Source organism: Strongylocentrotus purpuratus, unplaced genomic scaffold (genome assembly GCF_000002235.5).
Source record: "Strongylocentrotus purpuratus isolate Spur 01 unplaced genomic scaffold, Spur_5.0 spur5_scaffold_7, whole genome shotgun sequence".
Taxonomy (NCBI): domain Eukaryota; kingdom Metazoa; phylum Echinodermata; class Echinoidea; order Camarodonta; family Strongylocentrotidae; genus Strongylocentrotus; species Strongylocentrotus purpuratus.
This window is the reverse complement of record NW_022145613.1, coordinates 10,821,412-10,844,089: the sequence shown is the minus strand read 5'-3', so window position 1 is coordinate 10,844,089 and position 22,678 is coordinate 10,821,412. Positions and strand designations below refer to the sequence as shown.

Below are 22,678 nucleotides of genomic sequence, written 5' to 3'. Positions count from 1 at the left end.
GTAGAGGCTGTATCATAGTACTGCCTCTCTTTGCCGTCCTCAGAATCATTTTCTGCCAGTCCATAGACAACTATGTTATGTTTTCTTTTATCTTTTTCACTTTCTTCCTTAACACAATCTTGGAAGATTGACTGGACAGATGATGCCAGGACATCTTGAGCTATGTCACTTGGTTCCATTCTCTGCTTATCTGTAAGGGAGCTCTTGATTTCTTTGACGTCAGATTCAAGCCGCTTGCATAACTCTTCCACCTTAGACCAACCGTTGCTCATTTGTTCAAGTTTTTCAAGTCTTTTCTGTGTTTCTCCGAGAAATTTCTTGCACCGTTCCTCAACAATCTGGTCCATTTTGACAGCTTCCAAGGCCTTAAATTCACATGGAGGACAGAACCAGTGAGCTGCATTCACCTTGGTGAATAATCCAAACTCTTCCAACGACAAGGCACTGCATTTCAAGCAGAACCATTTTTCACATCGCTCACATTCGATGCTGTCCTTTCCACTATAGCAAACAAAGATAATTACAATTTAATTCTCTATGCTCATTTCAATTATTCAAAACTACATATAATAACCTTACAAAGATAAATTAGAACATAAAGTCTTCTTAACTTTAGTGAATCTTTTATCTTTCAAACTTTTAAAGCTTATCTGTACTACAGGAGGGATTAGACCACACTGCAAGGTCACTGGACAGGTGGTTATCTCAGCAACTCTGATCTCAATTAACATAAGAAAAAGAGGATCATGGGGGACCAATGGTCCCCGATTAGGCATTGTTTTCTATTTAGAGGGAGCAAGTAGCTACCACCAGTAGGACAGTGTGGCTTTAAACCAACATAATTATTAAACTTTTAAATTGTCAAAATGGTAAGTAATAATAAACTTCTCTAATTTAATATTTTAATATTTAACCTTTTATATAACTCGTAAGCATAAAAGTTTTAAACCGTTACACTTTAATTTGTCCAAACTTCTAATTATGGTTATTGGTAATTGGTATAAACAGTTGTCAATTTCAAGATCTTTTGTTAATTGATCGTACAATTTGAATAATTAGCAGTATACAACTGTATAACTTTTTCAGGCTGGGAAAATTACATATTTAGGCCTATGTTTAATTTGATACCAAATTTTATATAGACCTAGATTCTAAATCAAACAAGTTTGAAGATGTAGCTAGGGTTCAAGACCTTTCTTAATTTTTTAATTTTTTTTTATAGAATCGCCCTAATATATTTTGTATGTCTTGGCTCTTGTAGTCTTGCTATAGTTCAGCTCTCTTCTATTCCTAACTGGAGTGACCACGTGGGTATGTGGGAGTGTCAGTTGAAGATTTTCAATGAAACTTTCATGCATGCTTATTGGTTGTCAGTGATCCCCGCTAGCGCCCCGCCCACGCCCAGCCCCAGAAAACGAGGATTACTCCCCCTCCCCTTTTTTTCTCACCGCATGCTTGCATAGTATCGATATCCAGCCAGGCGATCAACGTCAACAACACCATCCTCTTTTCAGTTACATCATTCGCTGCGACACCTCTCTGAACTGGGCAATAAATCATTCAAAAGAAGGCAACTTTCTTAAGGTCAGACGGAATACTCTGATTTATTCCGAAATTTACGTCACTGGATTCATATCAGAGGCTTGAATAGTAAAAGTAAGTGAAAGAACCGTATGATTTAGACCTCAAAGTTACACGAATTATTACAGATTTTTCAGCGATACCGGTAGTCGTCATGCTGCCGCTGCGGCCCCGTGCCCTAACTCGGAGCGGCAGGGTGTTGATCCACGCAGTTGGAGTGGACCAGGCCACACATGGCCTGGCTGTGTATTAAAAGCTGTGCTATTGATTCTCAACTTTTCAACACCATTATACAAAACTCAACTGATCTCACTAAAAAATCAGTACTTTAGTACTATAGCAGTAAACTACACTGATGTTACTTGTTATGTTACTGTAGACTAGACCTAAAGAATAATTTGAAAATTCAAATTTTTAGTCTAGAATAGATCTAACGTTAGACCGAATTTTCCGTCTCTTTCGTTCGTTAGCAGGCCTCTTAATACAAATTCTTATTGGGGTAGGGTCGGCCGGCTCTCTCTTTAGAGACGGAAACCGTCTATACACATTCCCTTGATAACGCCACGGCCATTTCAGGTCGTAGCGTTTTGCCCCCAAAATCCCCCAAAATGTCATTTTACCTCGTGCATGTTATATTGTAAATTAGGCCTAGGCTATAATAAATCAGTTCCACTTACCAACTTGACTGAAATAATCAGTTTAATAGTCCCTTTTTAGGAATTTATGGGTCAAAATCGAAATCCGTGTTGAAAAAGATTTTCAAAATGGATTTCGATTTTGACCCATAATTTCCTAAAAAGGGACTATTAAACTGATTATTTCAGTCAAGTTGTTAAGTGGAACCGATGTATTATAGCCTAGGCCTAATTTACATGTGGATATGCACGAGGTAAAATGACATTTTGGGGGATTTTGGGGGCAAAACGCTACGACCTGAAATGGCCGTGGCGTTATCAAGGGAATGTGTATAGACGGTTTCCGTCTCTAAAGAGAGAGCCGACCCTACCCCAATAAGAGGCTAACGAACGAAAGAGACGGAAAATTCGATCTAGAATAGATCTAGATCTAGGCCTACTGTCAAACTTGCTGACATCCACATCATCTTCATTGTGTGCATTTGTGTGTTATTGACTATTTGTATGTGCAATTGCTGTCTATTAGCACGTAGTGCAGCGCTAGAGGTCAATATGCATTAGCATTGACTCTCCTACTAGTCTTAGTCTTAGACCAAAAGCTTCACTCTCTGATATCGACGGTTGTTCCGCTGAGATTGCACCTGGCTCCCCTGACCGCCTCTATACATAATGCTTTGCTGGAGTGGACCAAGCCACAAGGGCCATAATTAATAAGAATTTAGTGATTGTGATTTTTCTAAATTTGTTATGTCCTAACTCCTAATGGAAGATCACAGAGCTGAGGCAAGACCGGGCATAGAGTAGGCCTAGTACATGTAGTAACTAATACTATAGTATTCAGTACATGTAGATCTATATTTCATCTCTTTCTTCTTTCTTGCCATTTGGGCGAAACGTTTTTTGAACTTCACAAAATACTAAACTCTATTTTAAAGATTCATAAAAATCTACATGCCATGCAGGGTACATGTACAGTGTAACTGCATTATTGCAAGCAATGTCATGTGAAGAAACAGTCAATGAAAAGTCGTAGTAGGGTTGACTTGCTAATTTATTCTATGTCAACTAATTCCATCACACTTGCTCCGTGAAAACTGTATGAACAAAACATGATAAAGAAAAAGAACAGATTATAAGTAATTGTTCATACAGGCATTTTCGAATACATGTGTATAAATAATATCATCAGTTCGCCTATTAAATGCAGTGATTAATAACAAATGAATTTCTTCTCTTTGTCTCTTATCATTTGTGTATATGCAATTATCTATAAACAATACCTTCGCTCAAGTCACGTGACCAATATTCGTGGAAGATAGTTTGAATCACAAAGACTTATTAGCATAACGCATATCAATGACTGCGTCCTTCTTATAGCGGACACGTCATTCGTATCGTTAATATCGTATACCTATTTACGTGCATACAATTAACATTGCCTTACGTAGCACCCTAGCTTACACTCTATATCGTATATATCGTATACCTGTTTTACGTGCATCTAATTTGCATATATATAACGTCCACTACAGCCGTATACGGTATCATACGTGTCCGTGCATACACTAATACTACACACACCATTCATTATCACTTAAGCATATTAGATTACATTCATATCATCATTTCTCATTATTTATACTATTTATACTCGTTATACATTAATATATCGAATTAACGAACCTTCTTGCCTCCTTATTGTTGCAAACGGGTTGGCTTCGTATCAATAACAGGTGTAATTTAGGACAAGATTTCGGTGCGAACATCCAATTCGTTGCTACTGCTATGTCGGAATTAGGAAAGCGTAGATGGCGCTATTTCAGCCCATGACGTAAGTCAGAATACTCCTTTTTGTCAGATAAACTAACTCTCATAAACGATCACATTAACATGGCTCCTTTAAATTAATAATTAATTTACCCCTTTTTAGCTTCATAGAAATGACTTGGATTATTTGTTCCTTATCAACATTAATAGTTCAAAATATATCAATATATGTATACATATAGATCTACATCTCAAAATTTCAATTTCTACTTATCTTGAAACGTACATGATCAATTGCGCATGCAGGAAAACAAATCTTTATTCAAGATTTACAGTTCAAATTGTATCGTGAGATTACTTCATCTCTAGTACAGAGCTTGTACCAAGTATCTTATTACAGCATCTGAGTTAAATTAAATTTAACCGCGAGTCTCAAACACTCAGACCTTGCAACTCACCATTTATAACTAGCAATTAGCTGTATTTGCAAGTACTGGATTTAGAAATCGAGAAAATAACCTGGATCAACTCTCAGTTCAAATACTCTGCATGAATTTACGTTGCAAAAGGGGGGTTTCAATTCAGGTTCACATCTAATGCTCATTCATGTATACAATACATACAAGCATAATGATGAAATTGAACTGAAATACCCTTTAAATACATTCTTATAAGTGCAATCACATTGTAATTTTTTGCAAGGTAATTAATGCGATAAAATGAGGTATATCAACTTAATTTCCGTTTTCTACAAATATAGTTGTCATATGCTCGATCTTCCAATTTGATAAGATTACATTTTTTCAAACAGAGAACAAAAAACAAACAGCAATAAAGGTCATTACAGCTCATTCGGAAATGTCGTCAATCCACAAAAAGAGTTCTTGTTGTTGTTCAATCAGATCAATTAGTTCAAGAGTTTACTCAGTTCAATTAGACTTCATTTCAGCTGATGTGCGTCTGTAGTTACAGTTCCAGCATAGTCTTAATTACAGACCAATTACAGATATTCTTGGTTCTAAAACTTCAATTAGATTATTTGACTAGTCTTATTCTAGACTTTCAGATTTTGCGGGTAATTCGAATTTTGGATAGTCTTATGTTCAGACTTCTATATTTACTTAAATCTATCAAAACCTATTTGTGAGGGATATTAATTACCTTACAGTATTCAAGGCTCCTTGGTCGGGAATCCGTCCTGGTCTTCACGCGGAAGCAGCAAAACCAGTTTGTGTATCGGACGCTCTAGTTCTTTCACAGGTCCTTTACGCTTACCGCTGTCGTCAAGTTCGGAGTCACCCTTTACGAGCTTCACTTTACGAATGAGTCCATCGGTAGAAGGAAAGACCTCGCTTATCCTTGCTAGGGACCATTGATTTCGTGGCAAGTTCTCGTCTTTCATGATGACGATATCCCCAATCTTAGCATCCCGTCGGGGCCGAGTCCATTTCTGGCGTGTCTGTAAGTTCTGGAGAAACTCCTTTCTCCAACGATCCCAGAACTCGTTGATCAGATGTTGTACCCTCCTCCAACGCTTTCTGGAGTACAAATCAGCGTCCTGAAAATTGCCTGGTGGAGGAAGTAAGACTTTCGACTTCATGGTTATGAGATGATTTGGCGTAAGAGGAGCCAAATATGTTGGGTCGTTCAGGTCAGTCACAGTCAGCGGCCTGCTATTGACAATTGCAGCCGCTTCATACATCAGTGTTCTCAGTGATTCATCATTGAGTTGTCTACTCGATTGATACAGCAAAGTTTCAAGCACTCTCCTGGCAGATCTTATTTGGCGCTCCCATACTCCACCCATATGGCTTGCCGCGGGGACGTTGAAAGTGAACTGTACGTAGTCACATCCTTCTTTCATTAGAGTGCCTTTGACATGTTCGTGATTCATTTCTGACCACGCTTTCCTTAACTCTGCTTCTGCGCCAACGAAGTTCGTTCCCCTGTCGCATCTCAGTTGACGTATTGGACCCCTCAGAGCAGCAAAGCGACGATATCCCTGAATGAATGAGTCTGTAGTCAGACTATTGAGTGTCTCAATATGCACGGCTCTCGAAGGCATGCATGTGAAGAGAAGTCCATATCGCTTCATCTCCTTTCTACCTTCCTTTATCACCCATGGGCCAAAGCAGTCGATGCCACAGTAAGTGAAAGGTGCTGCAGGTAACACACGGTCAGACGGTAGATCAGACATCTTCTGTAATTGTGCGGGACTACGTAGCCTATTGCATATGACACATTTTCGTATGAAATTGGCCACTCGATTACTGCTTCCAAGAACCCAAAATCCATTCTCTCTTATCTGGTTCAATGTCATGCCTCTTCCTTGATGAGCAGTCAACTCATGACAGTGACGTATCACAAGGTCCGTTACGTGGCTTCTTTGTGGGAGAATCAGGGGATGCTTTCTGTCATATGAGTCGTCTCCCCTTCGAATTCTTCCTCCAACTCTTAGAATTCCCTTTTTATCCAGGAAAGTGTCAAGTCCATGGAGACGACTTTCTTTCTTTATTTGACGTCTTCTCTGCCTGTCATTCAGATCCTGTTTCCTCTGGATTGACTTCAGGATTTCTATTTCTTCCCCAAAGGCTTCACTCTGGACGTGTCTCAGTATCTCAGTTTCTGCCTGTTGTAGATTCTGCACCGAGACTTTGCCTTGGGAAGTTGAGTCATCATTTGCCTGTCTTGTACGTTTTCTTTGACAACGTTGTTTCAGTCTTGTGATGAACAGCAGACAATAAGCCATCGCCCTCTTTGCTCTATACCATGTCGGGAATCGGTCTAGGCGACTCAGATCAAACTTGGAGTCACCCATTACAGTCGCGTTCACCATAGACTTCTTCACCTCGGGGTCACCTGGTGAAACCTCGAATTCCTCCTGATCATCAGCGCGAGGAACCGTCTCTTCCCATAGAAAATCTGGGCCAGTGAACCAGTTCGAAGTGATGAGTTGGTCAACGGTAAACCCTCTGGAAGCTCCATCTGCTGGATTGTCCTGTGTTCGAACGTGCTTCCACTGCGATGATTCTGAGTGTTGTCTGATCTCACAGATCCTATTTGCTACGAACACATGGAACCGCTTCGATTCATTGTTTATGTATCCAAGTACCACATTGCTGTCTGTCCAGTAGATATGCTCAATGTCCTCCAAGGCTAACTCTCGCTGAAGAAATGTGCTCACCCTAATGGAAACAACGGCAGCTGATAGTTCCAAACGGGGTATTGTTACTGCCTTGAGCGGGGCAATCCTGGACTTTGCCATCACCAGGATACAGTGGACTCTTCCCTCTCCATTCTTAATTCTCATGTATGAGCATTGGCCGTATCCCTCGGAACTAGCATCGGAGAAGTGGTGCATCTGCATGGTCGTAACCTCACCGAAGTCTGCAGGTTTGTAGCATCTCTGTATTGATAGGGAGCCAAGATTATGCAGATCAGTTGTCCATTTCTCCCATCTTTCTCTGAGATGATCTGGCAGGGGGTCGTCCCAATCAGCAGACATCTTACACAGCTCTTGCAGAATCTGCTTACCAGGTAAGACAATCGGGGCTAGTAATCCCATAGGGTCATAGATCGACATCACGGTTGACAGTATTCCGCGCCTGGTTAGAGGTCTGTCATCGAGTGTGACTCTGAATTGGAACGTGTCAGATTCCACACACCATTGCACCCCAAGTGCCTTCTGCAAAGGAAGCTTATCCTGTAGGAGATTAGTCTTGGTAGTGCCCTTTGCTCTATCCTCTTCCGGAACTGTTTCCAGCACTTCTTGGGTGTTTGAGATGAATTTGTGCAAGTGGAGGCCTCCTTTCTTGCACATCTCTCTGGTTCTCGAGATCAGATTCTTGGCCTCTTCTTTGGTAGGAACAGATATTAGCCCATCGTCCACGTAGAAGTTATGATGTACAAAGTTCTTTACATCCTCTCCAAATTCAATAGCATGGTCGCTGGCAATCTGTTTCAAACAAAAGTTTGAGCATCCTGGAGACGACGTCGCCCCAAACAAATGGACAGTCATTCTTAGCTCATGGGGCTGTTGCAGAAAGTCTCCATCCTTCCACCACAAATACCGTAGGTATTTCCTATGATCTTCCTTCACCTTGAATTGGTAGAACATCTCACGTATATCGCAACAAAATGCGATTGGTTCCAGTCTGAACCTGCAAAGTACTCCCACTAGTGTGTTAGTCAGATCTGGTCCAGAAAGAAGCTGCTTGTTGAGAGATTCCTTTCCAAATTCTGCACTGCAATCAAACACAACTCGTAACTTGTTGGGTTGTACTACCCCATGATGGGGAATGTACCATGCTTGGCCGTTCTGCTTGTCATATTCTGGTACACTTTCAGCATATCCTTTCTCCAAGAGAGCATCCATCTTTTCCGAGTATTTCTGATGATACTCAGAGTCTCTTTGAAACTTTCTCTTTAGATGACTCAATCTCCTTTCCGCCATGAATCTGTTGTTGGGAAGGTTGACGACATCTTCTTTAAAGGGAAGAGGAGTCTCGTAATGACCATCATCTGTGATATGGACATTCTCCGACATGATTCTCATAAATCTTGTATCATGTTGCGAAAATGGTACCTCACTTCTGCTCTCTGAGAAATCTCTTTCCATCAGCTTCAGCACAGACGAAGGGCTGATCTCTTCTTTGATTGTAACGTTGTGAGTGAACGTTACTCTCTTCTTGATGGACATGTCTCTTTCAGCTAGTTCAGCGGGTATTTCACGTGCTGTCAAGCGATGACTGTGGCCAACGTGATCATCGGGGTTGTAGTGCTGTTCATCTTGACTTGTAACACCCACTATGCTCCATCCCAAGTCAGTTTTCATTCCAAATGGACCGTCATCTTCTTGGGAGGGAATCACATCTCGAGGAGTCAGAGCTCTTCCACAATCATAGCCGATCAACAATCCTATTTCACAGTGCTTCAGAGGCAGAAGTTGGTCAGCAATTGGAACCAAATGTGGGAAAGAGCGAGCTACTTCAGGAGTGGGGATGTGTTCTCTGTTGGCTGGCATTATGTCTCTAGTGTATGCAGCTGGAAGGTGTATCACCTTTTCACTGTTAAAGGCTCGAGCTGTGAGTCCTTTAATCTTCTCACTTGGAATCCTTTCGTTCTTGGTCGACATTGTAGACAGAAGAAGGTTGACCCTCAGTCCATGAAGTCCTAAGGCATCCTTTGTAGAATTCAATATGAAGGTGGTATCCGATTGAGTATCTAATAGTGCGTATACGAGCCTCTCTTCCTTCATATTCTCATGAGACAGCCAGACTGGCACGATTGCCGCGCTTTTCACATAACTTGTGGCGTTAGAATTAACAAGTGTATGTGAATTTGAAGATTGTATTTCTTCCTGGTTCGATGTCCTTTCCCTTTCTTCTGAAGGTCTTCTGTCAAAGTGTAGTGGCGTAGGATGACGCTTGTTGCACTCTCTGCATGTGCTTCTCACTCGACATTTTTTGGTCAGATGACCTCTCTTGAGACACCCGTAACACAAGCCCTTTTCTCTTATGAACTTCTTCCTCTCGGACATAGGCTGATTGACAAAGGCTTGACAATCCTCAAGGTGATGATGATTTCTACAGAATATACAGAATGATTTCCGTTCTGGCCTCTTTGTCTCATCTTGGATGGAGCTGGTTCTCATAGTTAACGCTCTCATGGATTTTCCTCTGTCCTGTTTCGGTTTGTCCTCCTTCAGGCTACCAATGGACGTGATTGGGTCACATGCAATGTTACTCTCTTCCTCAATGAATGATGAAAAGGTACCGAATGAAGGAAATGTACCATGTGACCTCCTATGCTCATAGACTCGTCGGCTCCATTTAGTAACAAGCCAATCGGGAAGTTTGGATAGGAGTTTCCTATTCTCACGTTCGTCATCTAACTGTCGGAGGTTGCCGATCTTTTCTATTGCTGTTTGGCATTGTCGTAGGTAATCAGAGAATCTACGCAGTCCTCTGGAATCCTTTTGTAGGTATCTTTGGCCAGTTATCCAGTCGGTCACGAAATGCATTCGAAATGATGAATGGATCACCATATCTCTGTTCTAGTTCACTCGTAGCTCGATTGTATGCCATATCATTGTGTATCAGAGAAAATCCTTGCACGAGTTCGAGAGGTGGGCCACGTAGATACTTCTTTAAGTAGAAGAATCGATCCCTTGCAGGAATACCTTGATGTTCCATTAAGATGTCGTAGGCCTGTTTCCAACTAGGGTATTGCAGTGGATCCCCAGAAAAGATATCTGGTTCTGGCAGTGGCAAGCGACTAATCTGTAGCTGAGTCAGCAAATTTAACAAGGGTTCTTTAGTCGGCAATTCTGTAGTCGGAACATCTTCAGTTGGCACATCTTTGGTCGGCACATCTTTAGTCGGCACATCATCCTGGCTTTCAAACGAGCATTCATTCACCCATTTTTGACAGGATGATAGTCTTTTCGATGAAACTTTAGATTTTCTTGACGATTCTTGTTCGAGGAGGTGTTCTTGTACTCCTTTCATCAGCTCTGAGTGTTCTTGTTCGATGTTGTCGAGCCTTTCATGGCTGTCATCGTCGATTCCTGCCAACTCCAATAGAATCTGAAGGTCTTCTTGAGCGGATATGGCGTTGTCCATCACCTGCTGCAGAGCGTCCCTACCTTGTCGAATAACTTTGACATCACTGATGTCGCTCAAGGTAGCTCTTAACTTATTCGACGCTCTACGCCAAGCACTAATGGATCTCTTAAATTCCTTCCCTTTTGTTTCAGCTTGATACTGCAGACCTTTCTCAGTGAGTTTGACTTCTCGCTTTGACCTTGTGTCCACAGCTTCAGCAACAGGGTTTTCCTTCTCCTTGTCCCCCATCATGTCCACTTCCGACATCTTGTACCAAATCACGTAATCTGAATCACGACGTCATCGCAGGTTGCAAGTCGTAGTGAAGTGAAGTTTTCACTGAAGAAACAGTCAATGAAAAGTCGTAGTAGGGTTGACTTGCTAATTTATTCTATGTCAACTAATTCCATCACACTTGCTCCGTGAAAACTGTATGAACAAAACATGATAAAGAAAAAGAACAGATTATAAGTAATTGTTCATACAGGCATTTTCGAATACATGTGTATAAATAATATCATCAGTTCGCCTATTAAATGCAGTGATTAATAACAAATGAATTTCTTCTCTTTGTCTCTTATCATTTGTGTATATGCAATTATCTATAAACAATACCTTCGCTCAAGTCACGTGACCAATATTCGTGGAAGATAGTTTGAATCACAAAGACTTATTAGCATAACGCATATCAATGACTGCGTCCTTCTTATAGCGGACACGTCATTCGTATCGTTAATATCGTATACCTATTTACGTGCATACGATTAACATTGCCTTACGTAGCACCCTAGCTTACACTCTATATCGTATATATCGTATACCTGTTTTACGTGCATCTAATTTGCATATATATAACGTCCACTACAGCCGTATACGGTATCATACGTGTCCGTGCATACACTAATACTACACACACCATTCATTATCACTTAAGCATATTAGATTACATTCATATCATCATTTCTCATTATTTATACTATTTATACTCGTTATACATTAATATATCGAATTAACGAACCTTCTTGCCTCCTTATTGTTGCAAACGGGTTGGCTTCGTATCAATAACAGGTGTAATTTAGGACAAGATTTCGGTGCGAACATCCAATTCGTTGCTACTGCTATGTCGGAATTAGGAAAGCGTAGATGGCGCTATTTCAGCCCATGACGTAAGTCAGAATACTCCTTTTTGTCAGATAAACTAACTCTCATAAACGATCACATTAACATGGCTCCTTTAAATTAATAATTAATTTACCCCTTTTTAGCTTCATAGAAATGACTTGGATTATTTGTTCCTTATCAACATTAATAGTTCAAAATATATCAATATATGTATACATATAGATCTACATCTCAAAATTTCAATTTCTACTTATCTTGAAACGTACATGATCAATTGCGCATGCAGGAAAACAAATCTTTATTCAAGATTTACAGTTCAAATTGTATCGTGAGATTACTTCATCTCTAGTACAGAGCTTGTACCAAGTATCTTATTACAGCATCTGAGTTAAATTAAATTTAACCGCGAGTCTCAAACACTCAGACCTTGCAACTCACCATTTATAACTAGCAATTAGCTGTATTTGCAAGTACTGGATTTAGAAATCGAGAAAATAACCTGGATCAACTCTCAGTTCAAATACTCTGCATGAATTTACGTTGCAAAAGGGGGGGTTTCAATTCAGGTTCACATCTAATGCTCATTCATGTATACAATACATACAAGCATAATGATGAAATTGAACTGAAATACCCTTTAAATACATTCTTATAAGTGCAATCACATTGTAATTTTTTGCAAGGTAATTAATGCGATAAAATGAGGTATATCAACTTAATTTCCGTTTTCTACAAATATAGTTGTCATATGCTCGATCTTCCAATTTGATAAGATTACATTTTTTCAAACAGAGAACAAAAAACAAACAGCAATAAAGGTCATTACAGCTCATTCGGAAATGTCGTCAATCCACAAAAAGAGTTCTTGTTGTTGTTCAATCAGATCAATTAGTTCAAGAGTTTACTCAGTTCAATTAGACTTCATTTCAGCTGATGTGCGTCTGTAGTTACAGTTCCAGCATAGTCTTAATTACAGACCAATTACAGATATTCTTGGTTCTAAAACTTCAATTAGATTATTTGACTAGTCTTATTCTAGACTTTCAGATTTTGCGGGTAATTCGAATTTTGGATAGTCTTATGTTCAGACTTCTATATTTACTTAAATCTATCAAAACCTATTTGTGAGGGATATTAATTACCTTACAGTATTCAAGGCTCCTTGGTCGGGAATCCGTCCTGGTCTTCACGCGGAAGCAGCAAAACCAGTTTGTGTATCGGACGCTCTAGTTCTTTCACAGGTCCTTTACGCTTACCGCTGTCGTCAAGTTCGGAGTCACCCTTTACGAGCTTCACTTTACGAATGAGTCCATCGGTAGAAGGAAAGACCTCGCTTATCCTTGCTAGGGACCATTGATTTCGTGGCAAGTTCTCGTCTTTCATGATGACGATATCCCCAATCTTAGCATCCCGTCGGGGCCGAGTCCATTTCTGGCGTGTCTGTAAGTTCTGGAGAAACTCCTTTCTCCAACGATCCCAGAACTCGTTGATCAGATGTTGTACCCTCCTCCAACGCTTTCTGGAGTACAAATCAGCGTCCTGAAAATTGCCTGGTGGAGGAAGTAAGACTTTCGACTTCATGGTTATGAGATGATTTGGCGTAAGAGGAGCCAAATATGTTGGGTCGTTCAGGTCAGTCACAGTCAGCGGCCTGCTATTGACAATTGCAGCCGCTTCATACATCAGTGTTCTCAGTGATTCATCATTGAGTTGTCTACTCGATTGATACAGCAAAGTTTCAAGCACTCTCCTGGCAGATCTTATTTGGCGCTCCCATACTCCACCCATATGGCTTGCCGCGGGGACGTTGAAAGTGAACTGTACGTAGTCACATCCTTCTTTCATTAGAGTGCCTTTGACATGTTCGTGATTCATTTCTGACCACGCTTTCCTTAACTCTGCTTCTGCGCCAACGAAGTTCGTTCCCCTGTCGCATCTCAGTTGACGTATTGGACCCCTCAGAGCAGCAAAGCGACGATATCCCTGAATGAATGAGTCTGTAGTCAGACTATTGAGTGTCTCAATATGCACGGCTCTCGAAGGCATGCATGTGAAGAGAAGTCCATATCGCTTCATCTCCTTTCTACCTTCCTTTATCACCCATGGGCCAAAGCAGTCGATGCCACAGTAAGTGAAAGGTGCTGCAGGTAACACACGGTCAGACGGTAGATCAGACATCTTCTGTAATTGTGCGGGACTACGTAGCCTATTGCATATGACACATTTTCGTATGAAATTGGCCACTCGATTACTGCTTCCAAGAACCCAAAATCCATTCTCTCTTATCTGGTTCAATGTCATGCCTCTTCCTTGATGAGCAGTCAACTCATGACAGTGACGTATCACAAGGTCCGTTACGTGGCTTCTTTGTGGGAGAATCAGGGGATGCTTTCTGTCATATGAGTCGTCTCCCCTTCGAATTCTTCCTCCAACTCTTAGAATTCCCTTTTTATCCAGGAAAGTGTCAAGTCCATGGAGACGACTTTCTTTCTTTATTTGACGTCTTCTCTGCCTGTCATTCAGATCCTGTTTCCTCTGGATTGACTTCAGGATTTCTATTTCTTCCCCAAAGGCTTCACTCTGGACGTGTCTCAGTATCTCAGTTTCTGCCTGTTGTAGATTCTGCACCGAGACTTTGCCTTGGGAAGTTGAGTCATCATTTGCCTGTCTTGTACGTTTTCTTTGACAACGTTGTTTCAGTCTTGTGATGAACAGCAGACAATAAGCCATCGCCCTCTTTGCTCTATACCATGTCGGGAATCGGTCTAGGCGACTCAGATCAAACTTGGAGTCACCCATTACAGTCGCGTTCACCATAGACTTCTTCACCTCGGGGTCACCTGGTGAAACCTCGAATTCCTCCTGATCATCAGCACGAGGAACCGTCTCTTCCCATAGAAAATCTGGGCCAGTGAACCAGTTCGAAGTGATGAGTTGGTCAACGGTAAACCCTCTGGAAGCTCCATCTGCTGGATTGTCCTGTGTTCGAACGTGCTTCCACTGCGATGATTCTGAGTGTTGTCTGATCTCACAGATCCTATTTGCTACGAACACATGGAACCGCTTCGATTCATTGTTTATGTATCCAAGTACCACATTGCTGTCTGTCCAGTAGATATGCTCAATGTCCTCCAAGGCTAACTCTCGCTGAAGAAATGTGCTCACCCTAATGGAAACAACGGCAGCTGATAGTTCCAAACGGGGTATTGTTACTGCCTTGAGCGGGGCAATCCTGGACTTTGCCATCACCAGGATACAGTGGACTCTTCCCTCTCCATTCTTAATTCTCATGTATGAGCATTGGCCGTATCCCTCGGAACTAGCATCGGAGAAGTGGTGCATCTGCATGGTCGTAACCTCACCGAAGTCTGCAGGTTTGTAGCATCTCTGTATTGATAGGGAGTCAAGATTATGCAGATCAGTTGTCCATTTCTCCCATCTTTCTCTGAGATGATCTGGCAGGGGGTCGTCCCAATCAGCAGACATCTTACACAGCTCTTGCAGAATCTGCTTACCAGGTAAGACAATCGGGGCTAGTAATCCCATAGGGTCATAGATCGACATCACGGTTGACAGTATTCCGCGCCTGGTTAGAGGTCTGTCATCGAGTGTGACTCTGAATTGGAACGTGTCAGATTCCACACACCATTGCACCCCAAGTGCCTTCTGCAAAGGAAGCTTATCCTGTAGGAGATTAGTCTTGGTAGTGCCCTTTGCTCTATCCTCTTCCGGAACTGTTTCCAGCACTTCTTGGGTGTTTGAGATGAATTTGTGCAAGTGGAGGCCTCCTTTCTTGCACATCTCTCTGGTTCTCGAGATCAGATTCTTGGCCTCTTCTTTGGTAGGAACAGATATTAGCCCATCGTCCACGTAGAAGTTATGATGTACAAAGTTCTTTACATCCTCTCCAAATTCAATAGCATGGTCGCTGGCAATCTGTTTCAAACAAAAGTTTGAGCATCCTGGAGACGACGTCGCCCCAAACAAATGGACAGTCATTCTTAGCTCATGGGGCTGTTGCAGAAAGTCTCCATCCTTCCACCACAAATACCGTAGGTATTTCCTATGATCTTCCTTCACCTTGAATTGGTAGAACATCTCACGTATATCGCAACAAAATGCGATTGGTTCCAGTCTGAACCTGCAAAGTACTCCCACTAGTGTGTTAGTCAGATCTGGTCCAGAAAGAAGCTGCTTGTTGAGAGATTCCTTTCCAAATTCTGCACTGCAATCAAACACAATTCGTTGCTACTGCTATGTCGGAATTAGGAAAGCGTAGATGGCGCTATTTCAGCCCATGACGTAAGTCAGAATACTCCTTTTTGTCAGATAAACTAACTCTCATAAACGATCACATTAACATGGCTCCGTGGCGGGGAATCGAACCCCGGTCTTCCGCGTGACAGGCGGAGATACTTACCACTATACTACCAAGGATTCCAGAGGACTGCGTAGATTCTCTGATTACCTACGATGACTTGTTGAGTCATCATTTGCCTGTCTTGTACGTTTTCTTTGCCAGTTACGGGTGTCTCAAGAGAGGTCATCTGACCAAAAAATGTCGAGTGAGAAGCACATGCAGAGAGTGCAACAAGCGTCATCCTACGCCACTACACTTTGACAGAAGAAACAGTCAATGAAAAGTCGTAGTAGGGTTGACTTGCTAATTTATTCTATGTCAACTAATTCCATCACACTTGCTCCTTTAAATTAATAATTAATTTACCCCTTTTTAGCTTCATAGAAATGACTTGGATTATTTGTTCCTTATCAACATTAATAGTTCAAAATATATCAATATATGTATACATATAGATCTACATCTCAAAATTTCAATTTCTACTTATCTTGAAACGTACATGATCAATTGCGCATGCAGGAAAACAAATCTTTATTCAAGATTTACAGTTCAAATTGTATCGTGAGATTACTTCATGAGTACAGAGCTTGTACCAAGTATCTTATTACAGCATCTGAGTTAAATTAAATTTAACCGCGAGTCGCAAACACTCAGACCTTGCAACTCACCATTTATGACTAGCAATTAGCTGTATTTGCAAGTACTGGATTTAGAAATCGAGAAAATAACCTGGATCAACTCTCAGTTCAAATACTCTGCATGAATTTACGTTGCAAAAGGGGGGTTTCAATTCAGGTTCACATCTAATGCTCATTCATGTATACAATACATACAAGCATAATGATGAAATTGAACTGAAATACCCTTTAAATACATTCTTATAAGTGCAATCACATTGTAATTTTTTGCAAGGTAATTAATGCGATAAAATGAGGTATATCAACTTAATTTCCGTTTTCTACAAATATAGTTGTCATATGTTCAACCCCTGAACTTTGAAAGCTTGATAGAACAAATTGCATTTTACAGAAAATTAAACTCCATGCAGGAGGTCTATAGATTCTAGGTCTGTAGAATAACATTTAGATATTTATTTCCTTGCTGAATGAATCAACTTTTTACCCTACTATGTAAAGCATATAGTAATTTTTAAATATATACCTCGCTCATGCATCTGAAAACTTTTTATGAAAACGTCTACTTAAAGGGCAAGTCCACTCCAAAAATAATTCACTTTCAATAGAAGCAGAAAAATCAGACAAACCAATCAAATCAATCAAAAAAGGTTTGTGCAAAATCGGATAACTATATTATAAAAGAGTTATGAATTTTTAAATGACATGAAAAATTCTGAAAATCACAATACAAATTGGCAACTCTCTCATGAGTCTGTGACGTCACTGCCTCACTATAATTGTTTCCGCTTTTTATTGATAAAATACATTTCCAATTTTCCCCCTAAAAATCTTATTTCCTCACACCAGCATCCAAGTTATATTGGTTATTGATAGATCTAGTGATGTTTTTTCGTGGATGCACTAATATAGAGTAATTTCTGTAATTCTGTTAAATCATGAAAAATGTGAATTTTGATAAACTATTTATATTATATCAAAATGAATTATTACGATTACACAATACCGTACTCCGAAAAATAGTATCAATTTTTCGAAGTTCTTAAAAGATTGTGAAATTATGTCATGCACGTAATATGATACGTATCATATAACCTGGGCAAAGGCATGGGGAAATCAAATTCTAGGGGATGAAAAGGGAAATTAATGTGATAAGAAGATATGTAAATCGATTGATATATAGTTAGGCAATGACGTCACAAACTAATAACCAATTCGGCAATTTGTGTGGTGATTTTCATTGTTCCATAGTTTTGCATGTAAAAATCATAAATTCCTTATTAGTGATCTGATTTTCCTCAATCTTTTTTTTTGCTTTGTTTTCTGCATTTAGTGAAAGTAAGTTATTTTTGGAGTGGACTTACAGTGTAGCCTTTAAAGAGAAATTTAAGTTTTGGGAAAGATGATTAATAAGTTGTGGGCTTTTTTAATGTTTTTATAACATGAAAAATGTCCCTGAAAAGGATTACATTTCAAATGTCCTCATATTTGGACCAAACTTTCATGCGACATGTTTGTGTAGACCCATATACACACATCTATATACAGTGCATGTGACTTTCCGTAAGACTAAGATAATTTCATATCATTTTGATTATTCCAATAGCATATTAGACGGTTTCTTTCACAGTGTAAATTAACATGACCATAAATCAACTGTATTTTTAAAACTGAAGATACTTTTTTTCTCACTAACTCAGGCACAGCAGTCAGAACCATCTCCAACAATGGCAGACAAGCGAGTTGCGGAGTCGTTTAGTTCTAAGAATGCTGAGAATGGCGCAGCACCACCGCGCAAGAAGCTGATGAAGACTGACCGCCAGGCTGGGCTTACACCCATGGAAGAATTGAAGGAAAAGGCCGATAGGTTCGGACTGGACCTTATCGGCGACAGCTTTGCCAAGAAGATGGATGAGCTTGATCATTTAGCCCCGCTGAGAAAGGAATTTATCCTGCCGAAGATGAATGAACTGCCTGATGGTAAATAGTACTTTCAAATGTATTACTGCCATTGTGAATCTTAAAGCCCATCTGCAGCAAGTTGGCCAGGAGGGATTAGACCTCCCTGCAAGGTCACTGACAGGTGGTTATCTCACCAAATCAGCTCTCAACTAAAATAAGAAAAAGGGGATCATGGGGGACCAACGGGTACAGCTTAAGCATTGTTTACTATATAGAGGGCGCAAGTAGCTATAAGTAGTGCAGTGGGGCTTTAAGCAAATGATTGGCTAAGAGTTGGTTGTATGTTATGTGCTATTTTGACTATGTACAACTAATGTGCATTTTGTTTTCTATCAAGTGTGCCATATGACATTGACCCTTAAATTGAGAATACATGTGTATAATATATTAGGCAAAAATGCGTACCGGTATGTGTTTATGTCCTTAGCAAGGGCATGCATGGCTCTGATCAAGGGCACAAAAGTGTTACACATGAGGTGAATTTTAAAAGTCAATCATAGACTGTGGCAACATTATTTTTGTAATCTGCAAACATTGTGCAACACATAGCTCAAAAATCAGACCTTAACAAATTGCCGTTAAACGGCAATCAGTAGCCAAATATCACATCATCGAAAATGTTACGTACATAACTCGGTGTCCACTTCATGCTGATATTTCTCTTATAATTTCATTTTTTTCTGACAATGTACTTTAGATGTTAAAACATACTGTAAACAAAACTTAAAACCATTGCCATATCAACTTTTTTCAATTTAGTTATTAGAATATGGCCAAAACAAATGTGGACACCGAGTTATGTACAGTTCATCTTATTCTCTAGATGCTTTCTCTTTGCCTTATTGTCAGATATGGTTTTGCATTAGTCTTATAACGACTTCAATTTCAGGACTGAAATGTAAGATTTCTGTACTTAATCATACATAACTGTGGACACCAAAAGCAAGTAGTTTTACATTCAAATTATACCTTCTTGTTCCTTTAATTCAATAAATGTTTGTTTAAATGAATATGGAGAAGGGTGCAATTCATGCTAAAGAAATAAATTGATTCATTTATGATAATTTATTTCAAATTTTGATTGGTAGTAACGTACATAACTCGGTGTCTTTTCATAACGGTGTCTTAGTTATGTACATGACATGAAAAAGCTCAAACTGCAATATTTTGTAATATTTTTCTCACCAAATCAGACGTGTGTATGTCTTATACATTGTTTACTACCTTACCATAACAAATAACTAAATATAGGTGGTCTTATTGAAGAAAAAAACCATGGTGTACGTACATAACTCGTCACGTACATAACTCAGTTTCCATTCATTGTTGATTAAATACAAGATACAAGATACAAGATATTTTATTTGGTCTTTGCAAACAAGTTACATAGAAAATTGTTTTCCACTGGCATTACAGTCATATTCAACAAAAGTACAAGAAATAAATACATCACGTTTATAGAATGAAATAGATGAAATAAGGAACAAATACATGCAAAAGATAATGAAGCGACAAAAATGGTCATTGGTACATGTACTTCAAATCATGAGTTTCAGAATTAAGCCTTGGTCATTGGTATTTCAAATCATACAATTAATTTCTGACGCAGAAGTTTAACGTTTAACCTGTGAGTTGAATTTATGAACAGAGTCGGGTACAAATGAATATCTGAATCGTGAAAGCCGGGTTGGGGTGGGGTGAAGTCGGATACCAGAACGATTAAATGAATAAAATAAATGAAGTGGATGGGTATTGTCTTTCATGATTGCACAGACCTTATCAACAATTTGCTCAGTACAATGAGACTCGACAGAAGCTAATTCTACCCCAATTATGCTATTTTACGTGGCCTTTCCAATTTCTTCTTGGCCTGTTTTGAGAGATTGCCAAATGAACATATAATATTGAAAAGCAGGACACTCTTTATTAACAGCCACATCAGCCCCCGGTTGGATGTAAACCACCATCACAAACAACTGATTAAACTCTCGCGGAAGATAAAATGGGCGTAATCCAACAATCATAAGTTCAATATCAGGAGTTTATTGACCAATCACACATACAAGTTAAAATGGGGAATCCAATGTTATCAGTGTACACCATTGCATTATCATTTTGAAAGAATACAATATGTTTTTGACTTTTGTATAGATTCTGTTGCATGGTGTGTACATAACTGCAGGACACCAAACATTTTCCATTTACAGAAATCTAAATATTTTTTAAATCATGACCCAGAATGAAATGATCTGATTGGAGATCAAAGTGAAACTAAACATTATAACATTGCAAGCTTGTAGATAAATTTATTATTTATACACCATTCTTCAGTTAGTAAGATTTGAAATTTGCAGGACACCAAAGTTATGTACATATCACAATTATTGTATCACTTGTAAATGGAATAAGAAACTAAAATAATAGAAATTAACTCGACAGAAATATTAATTATAACATAGATTCTACATCCAGATAAAAAAAATCACAAGTTTTGCATCCCATTAGCAAAAATACGGTAACCAATTAGTGCATGTTTTGAATGTAACATTAGAAGTGCTGAAAATAGGCCTTTTTTCATCATAAAATTGCTCTAAAATCTTTAATTTGAACTCAATGAAGCTGAAAACTTGTTTGGAGCTTCCCCCAATGGTACTTTCTAATATAAAAATGCTAATTTGTGTCTGGGTCTCATGGTTTTGGATAATTGAACAATTTCCCAGTGTTCAATCTAAGTGTACCCCTTGATCTGAGCCATGCATGCATATTGGTAAAACTTTTTAGCTCGTCTCCCCCCCCCCCCCCCCATATCTTGTTCATTTAGATTATGCATTCAGCATGAACATGTAACTTACTTTCTTACCTTTTTCCATATTCATGTTCTGAAATTTAAAAAAAATCCATCAATATCACAATAATGTGCATGAATATGTACATGTATCCTTGATAATGTGATAAAGAAATCATATCAAATCAAAACAATATAAAGTGATAGATCCCCTTTGATAATTGATATCACTGCTTAACTGCATCGATCAAATTTGGACCTTCCCATACTTAAGCTCTCCTCTCCCTTCTTCCTGTTATAGTTGATCTATCTCTGGTTGATAAAGACGACGAGTGCATCTATTTCTGTGGGAACTCGCTTGGCCTGCAGCCCAAAGGACTCAAGCTCTATCTCGATGCTGAGCTGGAAAAATGGGGCAAAGTGTAAGTTGTTGTGCATGAGTGTATCATCTGTTGAGAGCCAGAAGGGTGTTAAAGGTAAAGACCAGTTTTGGTCAAGCGATTGCATTGTGAAAGAAACGTTGTGGAATCGATCAGAAAAGGTTGATCATCTAGCATCTAGCATCTGCAAGGTTCTGGAATCATCAAAATGATAAGAAATTTGGCCCATTCTTCGTAAAGTTACAAGCACTATACACAGAAAGATGTATATGGGACTACCCTATATCTCTCACAAGCCATGAGAGAAACAAATTTAAGTTACAAGCACTATACACAGAAAGATGTATATGGGACTACCCTATATCTCTCACAAGCCATGAGAGAAACAAATTTACCAAATATATGAATTAGTAGGCAGTTTCCCGGCAAATTTTTTATCATCATGTATTAGTCAAAACATATTCTTTCACATGATTGGTAATGAGAGCTTCCATTTCATTTTTTGAAATTGGGGCGTTTCCAATACTGGTCTTTACCTTTAACTCTGTGTATAAATGGATTTGGTAACATTGTTCAGATGAGAGAAAATGGTTCTAAGGTAGTTACTTCAATGCTAGATGTATATTTAAAGACAATCTGAAAGTTTGAGTGATGTGAAACAGACCATTATTAATGATAACATTTGGGAAAAACAGATCTGACCGATTGCTTAATTCTCCCAACTATATTATTACAATTTAATTACACTTTGGGTAAATGTAAATCAGACATTTCAGTGTTGAAAGATTTTTAAAAGCCTGTCTTATGTCTTATTTTCAAGGAAAAACAATGGGGAAAATTCAAAAA

The 22,678-nt window shown here is 39.3% G+C and overlaps 4 protein-coding genes, 1 long non-coding RNA gene and 1 other non-coding gene across 6 annotated transcripts in view; 1 reads left to right on the top strand and 5 right to left on the bottom strand.

The window, feature by feature from the left end:
• Positions 1-1,507: 1,507 nt before the first annotated feature.
• The window catches only part of LOC754267 (kynureninase), a 44,079-nt gene continuing 22,908 nt past the window's right edge, over positions 1,508-22,678 (top strand). The window contains exons 1-3 of the mRNA XM_030973716.1: positions 1,508-1,656; positions 18,406-18,685; positions 21,754-21,874. Coding sequence (XP_030829576.1) covers positions 18,433-18,685; positions 21,754-21,874 — 374 coding nt within the window. The 5' untranslated portion in view covers positions 1,508-1,656; positions 18,406-18,432. The remainder of the gene's footprint in view (positions 1,657-18,405; positions 18,686-21,753; positions 21,875-22,678) is intronic.
• On the bottom strand, positions 3,221-4,442 carry LOC105441447. Its single transcript, XR_972026.2, has 2 exons — positions 3,900-4,442; positions 3,221-3,310 (listed from the first exon to the last, which is right to left on the bottom strand). It is a non-coding gene; the product is annotated as an uncharacterized LOC105441447 (long non-coding RNA).
• LOC105441448 lies at positions 5,155-9,117 on the bottom strand. Its single transcript, XM_030974018.1, has one exon. It carries the CDS (start codon positions 9,115-9,117, stop codon positions 5,155-5,157), a length of 3,963 nt encoding a protein of 1,320 aa, XP_030829878.1.
• On the bottom strand, positions 9,938-12,148 carry LOC115919794. Its single transcript, XM_030974017.1, has 2 exons — positions 11,607-12,148; positions 9,938-11,017 (listed from the first exon to the last, which is right to left on the bottom strand). Exon 2 carries the CDS (start codon positions 10,853-10,855, stop codon positions 9,938-9,940), a length of 918 nt encoding a protein of 305 aa, XP_030829877.1. The 5' UTR covers positions 10,856-11,017; positions 11,607-12,148.
• On the bottom strand, positions 12,863-15,808 carry LOC100892857. Its single transcript, XM_003730746.2, has one exon. It carries the CDS (start codon positions 15,806-15,808, stop codon positions 12,863-12,865), a length of 2,946 nt encoding a protein of 981 aa, XP_003730794.2.
• On the bottom strand, positions 16,076-16,147 carry TRNAD-GUC. The gene has a single exon. It is a non-coding gene; the product is annotated as a tRNA-Asp (tRNA).